The sequence below is a fragment of the Cebus imitator genome, unplaced genomic scaffold (genome assembly GCF_001604975.1).
Source record: "Cebus imitator isolate Cc_AM_T3 unplaced genomic scaffold, Cebus_imitator-1.0 Scaffold72, whole genome shotgun sequence".
Taxonomy (NCBI): domain Eukaryota; kingdom Metazoa; phylum Chordata; class Mammalia; order Primates; family Cebidae; genus Cebus; species Cebus imitator.
In genome coordinates, this window is record NW_016107387.1 from 43,098 (window position 1) to 50,597 (window position 7,500).

Genomic DNA, 7,500 nt, shown 5'->3' on the forward strand with positions numbered 1-7,500 from the left:
TTTTTTTTTGTATTTTTAGTAGAGATGGGATTTCTCCATGTTGGCCAGGCTGGTTTCGAACTCCCAACCTCAAGTGATCCGCCTGCCTCATACTCCCAAAGTGTTGGGATTACAGGCGTGAGCCACCACACCCAGCCAAGAATATCTTAATTCTAAGTTACAAACAAATAGAAGAACCAAGTATATCAAGGAGTCTACTAATTTGGCTTCTATCCTAAGAATTTACTTTATTTACTTTACTAGTCATTGAAAGTATATTTTGTTAGAATGTTGCTTGTGGTATTTTACCATTTTTGCTTATATTTATTATTTGATAAGTGAGACAGCACATACAATTTGATTAGAATGTAATATATTAAAGCACATATATAGATTGGGACATGTTGAAAACAGCTAGAAACTATTAGGGGAATAAATGGATATAAGAATAGGGTTCTGGCCAGGTGCGGTGGCCCACACCTGTAATTCCAGCACTCTGAGAGGCCCACATGGGCAGATTGCTTGAGCTCAGGAGTTTGAGACCAGCCTGGGCAACATGGGAAAACATTGTCCCTACAAAAATTACAAAATTTAACTGGGTATGGTGGCATGTGCCTATGGTGGCAGCTACTGAGGAGGCTAAAGTGGGAGGATCATTTGAGCCCAGGAGGTTGAGGCTGTAATGATCACACCACTGCACTCCAGCCTGGGTAACAGAGCAAGACGCTGTCTCAAAGAAAATTTTAAAAAGAATAGTGTTAAGCCACCTTAGTTTTGGGCTCTTTTTATAAATAACTCCAAATATATTTACCAACCTGAATATTTTTACAGAAACCATTACACCTTTCTTATAGAGTCATATTATACTGTGAATTGCATGAGATCAGCATTTTTTGTCCACTCTATGACAGAAATCATTACTTATTCTTAGAGCAAATGGGTGAATAATTCTTCCTGACACCGTGCTCTCAGAATTATCTAGGGCTAATTTTTAACTTCAAAGCTGACTCTACTGTTGCCTGTTTCTTACTGCTCAGCTGGGAAGTGTCAAGGAATACACATTAATTGATAAGCTAAGCAGAATATTTTCAGGGAAGTAAATATATTGTGTTAAGTGAAAAAAAATCGTAAATTCCATAGTTACATGGCAGAGTTGATTATCTGCTTTATTTGTCCAGTTTAATTATGGCTATAGCCCAAGAATTGATAGTTGGGACATATGGATATTTAAGCTTTAATCTCACTAATTTAATTTTATGTTAATTTAATCTCACAATACAAGTAAACTCAGAGGACATAACATGATTCTTGGGTCCTGGAAAATGGAAGAGTGAGTTCTTTGTAGTTTGAGTTCTTTAGGACTGTTCTCCTGCTTTTTTCATTTAATATTTTCAGAAAAACTAATATATTCTCAAATATCGGTCAAGTTTTTAAGGAATACTTACTGTGTATATTATACCAGTTCAGAAGCCAATCAGTTCTATATTCTTTTTTGTTGTATTTTTAAACAGATTTTTTTCTGTTAATCCGAAATGGATATAGTGAAGATCCTCCCTCTCTCTCTCGCCAATCTAACAAGTATTAATAGAGTGGCTGCTGTTTATTGACAGCTTTCTTTGTGCCAGGTGCTGGTTTATGTGCTTTGCACACATAAACCATCCTCCTAACAACCCTGTAATGTGGGCATTTTATTTGCATTTTAGATGGGCAGCCTGATTCAGAGAGTTTCAGTTGCCCAGGGTCACATAGCTATTATGTGGTTCACTCAAACAGATGTCAGATTGACTTCAAAACCCACGTTCTTCTCTCTGGTTATGCTACCTTTCCCAGAAGTGATGGATACGCTCAGATAAATCTGCATGGAATGGCAGGAGGCTAAGAGGAGAGTGATGACATTTCTTCAAACCCAGGCGTTTGGAGAAGGTCTTCTCTCAAGCTGAGTTTCTTCATTGGCACATTTGATTTACTCTGTGAAATATAAACATATTTCATGTATGTGTAGAGGTGTATGTATATGTGTACACACACGTACACTCTGTAACCTAAGGGTACACACACACACACACACACACACACACACACACACAGTGACCAAGTGATTTTTTTAGTGTTTTATCAGTGATCCTAGAAGTAAGGTTAACAGAAAGAAAACCATACTTTGTGTTGTTCAGGCAGTGATTAAAAATAAGGTTACATCCTTTGAAATGCGTAAAATTATATTACAGTGTAATACACACTTGGGTTTTTAAACCACTAGTACTAAAAAAATGGTTGACAGGATATTATGTTAACATTTTAGGGAGGTGGCTGAGAATTGATGAAGCCTTTAGATAACCATAATGGTGAATTCTTGTCCTCATTCTAACATGATCTTTCAGTTATATTCAGAAATGATTCATAATTTTATATATTGTACTTCGGTAAGATATTGGGGAGTTGAAGGGCCAACGTAAAGAGAAAAAAGGAAAAAGTTTTGCTTTAAAACTAGGAATTTGTGAAGGAAAGAAGCATTTCCCTGCAAGTGTAGAGGTGAGACACAAATGTCTTTTCAATAATAAGGAATGATATAATAGTAGTGCTGGTGCCCACTTTGCACATGAGGAAACTGAGGTATAAAGAGCTTACGTAATCTGCAGAAGCTCACACAGCTACTGAATGACAGAGTCAAGATTTCAGGCTAGTTCTAGCATATACTTTACCATTTTGTTATATCCATGTGCCAGAAAAAACAAGAGTCAGATTTAACATGGAAATTTCAGGTCACTTTTGGAACCAGTTTAACTTGATTAACTTATAGTAAGTACTTAATATTACTTCTAAATTGATATACTTTAACTCGAAGACTACTTCTTTGAAATCCCTGGAATCTTCTTGCAGGCAGACTGTCTCTAGTTTTTTGTGAAGTGTGAGGTTGTTTGAAGATTCTGCTTAACTCAGTGTTACTTCAAATTCTGTTCATTGCAGTCAAGGTCAGTGAGGTGATACAGGAACAGGGTATGGAATTTTTAAAGGTATCTTAAAAATAGAGCAAGTTCTAGCATTTTGGCTATGTAAGCTGGAAATGAAAAATGTAATAAGAAGTTGATATTAAAAATTGAGATAAAGGCTGGGTGCAGTAGCTCCTGCCCATAATCTTAACACTTTGAGAGGCCAAGGAGGGAGGATTACTTGAGGCCAGGAGTTTGAAGTAGCCCTAGCATCATAGCAAGACCCCATCTCTATAAAAAAAAAAAAATTAAAAAAATTAGCCAGGTGTGGTGGCACACACCGTTAGTCTCAGCTGCTCTGGAGGCTGAGGTGGGAGGCTTTAGCCAAGGAGTTCAAGGTTACAGTGAGCTAAGATCGTGCCACTGCCTTCCTGCACTTTAGTCTGAGTGACAGAGCATGACCCTGTCTCTAAACAAAACAAAAAACTGAACTAGGCAGAGTAAAAGTCAATCCATTCTTCTTGGTGTTTTGCTTTGTTTTGAAGTCCAACACAAACATGAACTGCTGCTCTATGAAACTGATACTTTATCAATTAGACTAAAAAGAACTTTCTTTTGAATATAGTATGTAGTAGAATTGTATTGTATTCATGCAGTTGAATATTGTGGCTGTTCTTATTAAAGGGTGGGAAAGTTGCTGGATTTTAGATCCTGAGTGCTGTATAAGATAGTCCTTTCTTCTGTTTTCTCATGTTATGATGAGAAAAAAAGCATAATTCCTCAGTGGGATTCTTAAAAATAAAGGACAGCTTTTCAGTGTGCGTTTCTTGGCAACACACATTTCCAGCAACTGTGTGATGTCTTGTTAGCCCTAGCCTTCTGGTCAGAAGTACGTATTTAAGTTTCATTTTTACTTTTTCTGTTGTTTAGGTCTAAAATTTTTTCTGAACTAAGTTCTTTATTTTTTGTTTATTCCATTTAAAATTTTTTACTTTATTAAATTTTTTTTTTCAACAGCTTTATAGGTACAAGTGGTTTTTGGTTACATGGATAAGTTGTATAGTAATCAAGTCTGGGCTTAGTGTTCCCCTCACCTGAATAGTGTAGATTGTACCCAACAGATAGTTTTTCATTCCTTACCCCCTCCCACCCTCCTGCCTTCTGAATCTCCAGTATCTCGATTCATTCCTTAAACTCAACTTCAAGAAACTAGGAAAGATGGATAGAAGGCATATGTAAGAGAAGCATAGTACGAAATTAAACTCTGCAAAGTTTTATGAATATATTAATAACCCAATTCCCATTCATATACTAACTTTTATAATATAAACCTTTTCATTTACGCTTCTTTAAGCCAACTTGATTACCTGCTGTCCACGTGGACACAAGAATATCAACTTGGGAAGAAACCATGTCACATATCTTTTATAGCATAATAAAACATTATTTGAACCTCTCTTTTAAACATAGGTATGCGTATTTATAATAGTCATTTAAAATGTAAAAACTTTTTATGTTGTCTTTTGTAACATGTATTTAATAATTTTAATATTTAGAAATCAATTTTCAAACCTCTAGGAACAACAGCATACAAATGCAACAAGTTTTGAATGTATTTTTCTCCTTTAGTACTTACTAATTTGATTAAGAAATAAATAACATTAAAATTAGTATTCCAACTTCCTATATTTTTCATAATTCATTTAACACATAGTGTAAGCTGTGCTTGTGACAAGCATCTATTAATTAAGAGAAAAATATGGGATAGCTGGTTATTTCTTAAGAATCCTCATAAAGATTATCTACTTTGTGGCTCAAATTTATGTCCTATGTTGGCTTTTCTTAGTCATCTAGCACTGGGCTACTTTGGCCTTATAATTCAAATACACACACACACACACACACACACACACACACACACACACACACAGAAAGACGTGTGTATATGTGTGTGTATATATATGTATATCTACATGTATATGTATGTATGCATATGTATATAAATTATATTCGTTATGTTGAATTATATATATAGTACATATATATATGTATGTAGTAAGTATGCCTAGAGTACATATTTTCTTTGGAATGAGTTGGCATCAGTTTGGAAATCTTCTGTGGGTAAGAAAAAACATCGTTTTGAATTAGTGTGGATAGGTGAGCATTGACCATATTACTTGCATTGATGAACCAAAATTAATGGAGAGCCTGTTTTATATGTACTATAATACAAGGTATGACTATACTTTCAAAATCAAACTTCCAGAGTCTTGTGATCTGGTAGAAAGATTGTATCTCAATCATAGTCAGATGACTGTTGGGTTTAAGGATTTGGGGTTGGGGTGGAATATGAAATTATCTTTAGTTACTTACATTCTGTGATCTCATCCATTGAATTGTAAACTTATCTTCTAAATCCTTTCTGCAGGAAATTTTGGGAACGGTTTATTGCCCTGTGTCATGAAAACAATAGCCTACATGGAATCACTTTCGAACAGATCAAAGCTCAGTTAGAGGCTTTAGAACTAAAGAAGACATACGTGTTGAATCCACTGGCACCTGAATTTATCCCCCGGGCTCTAAGACTGCAGCATTCAGGAAGTGCCAACAGACAGCAGCAATCACCACCCAAGGTAAAGCCTCTGTTAATGAAATTGAAGAGGTTAAAGGGAGAAAACAGCGCAGAAGTGCCAAAGGTTTATTGGGCTGCAAGTTACTTTAAGTGTTGGAATTGAAGGTTACATTTGGCGGCAAGCGGTTTCTGCAAGGAACTTGTTTAGTTTGGACATGTAAGTGAAAATACAGTATGGTGTTTAGCCGTGCTTAATGTTATAATCATTCTCAAACAATTTTTAATACCTGATAACTCCTGATATCATTTATATAAAATAACCTTCTAATCCTCTCTACTGATAGAGTTGTTTTAGTGAGATGTGAATAAAACAAAGAAGCTTTTAAAAATTATCACAGTTATTAAAACATGTCCTTATATTCTTTATAAGGAATAACGTTATAACAATATTTATATACAGAAAATAATTTTGAACCTTTACTGATGACCGATTCATTTGAAGTGGTATTTGACAGAGTAAAAAAATTTGACTGACTTCTTGAAGATGACTTCAATTGATTTTGACCCATTTTTCTTGTAGTGAAGCATTCTAGTCAGAGGGAGTGGAGCAGGGGTGTCAAGGCCATTTCCACTTTTGAACTATAGTTATTTTGAACAGAGACAGCTGGCTTGTTTGCTAGAGTGCCTAAAAAAAATGCTTACAGTTACCATCTGGAAAAGAAAGTTCTGAGACTGGCATGTTTAGTATTTGTTCCAGGTGTTTTTGTTTTACATTTATAATCATCAGCATACTAAAGTTACCGATAAGAATTAAAAGAGTATGTCCGTTTTGAGCTTCCTTTAAAAAATTTAATTTTTTTTTTTTTGAGAAAGGGTCTCTGTAGCCCAGGCTGGAGTGCAGTGGCACAATCTGGGATCACTGCAACCTCCACCTCCTGGGCTCATACGTCTTCCTGCCTCAGCCTCCTGAATAGCTGGGACTACAGGCAAGCGCCACCATGTCCAGCTAATTTTTTTTTTAACGTGTTTTTTAGTAAGGCGGGGTTTCGCCATGTTGGCCCGGCTGGTCTCAAACTCCTGACTTCAAGTGATCTGCCTGCCTTGGCTTCCCAAAGTGCTGGGATTACAGGCTTGAGCCACTGCACCTGGCCTGCTACATTATTATTTTGTGTATAAGCTACCAAACACTGTATATTTTATATAAACTAAGTCAATTTACTGTTCTATTGCTTCTTGCTAAATCAAAATACAAAATACAGTGACTGGAGGATTATACCCTATATTGAACCATGTAGAATGCTGAATTATAGATATGCCACTGTCTTTTTACTGCATAGGCCCCAATTTGCTTTTTTATTTAGTATACTACACAGCACCCATAGTGCTGATATATATTGTCTGGTGTGCTTCCAGCTTTACAGTATAGGATTACCCTAGATTATGGTTACTGTTTTTATTAGTTTCCTGTTGCTACTATAGTGAATAAGCACAAATATAGTAATTTAACACAAACGGATTACCTGGCAATTTTATGAGTCAGATGTCTGGACTGGCTTGGTTGTTTTCTTCGCTCTGGGCTTCTCAAGGCCGACATCAAGGTATTGACTTTCTGGGCTCTTATCTGGAAGCTCTGGAAAGAATCTCCTTCCAAGATCAGGCAGGTTGTTGGTAGAATCCAGTTCCTTGTGGTTATAGGACTAATGTCCTTGTTTCCTTGGTGACTGTCAGCTAGGAATCATTCTTAACTTCTAGAGTCTTCGTACCAGTTTTCAACTGTGTCCCCTACATCTCAGAGCCAGCAATGGTGCATTGATTCCTCCTCTCCCTGGGAATCTCTCTTACTTCCTCTTCCGCTGTGTCTCCCTTACTCCAACCAGAGAAATTTCTCTGCTTTTAGGGCTCACGTGATTAGATTGGGCTCACCCAGGTGATCCAGGATAATCTCCCTATTTTAAATCTGTAACTTTAATTAATATTCACAGAGTCCCATTTGCCACATAAAATATTCACAGGAGCTAGGGA

The 7,500-nt window shown here is 36.3% G+C and overlaps 1 protein-coding gene across 1 annotated transcript in view; it reads left to right on the forward strand.

The window, feature by feature from the left end:
• The window catches only part of LOC108306452 (probable helicase with zinc finger domain), a 46,446-nt gene that overhangs the window by 33,034 nt on the left and 5,912 nt on the right, over positions 1-7,500 (forward strand). The window contains exon 11 of the mRNA XM_017531379.2: positions 5,335-5,539. Coding sequence (XP_017386868.1) covers positions 5,335-5,539 — 205 coding nt within the window. The remainder of the gene's footprint in view (positions 1-5,334; positions 5,540-7,500) is intronic.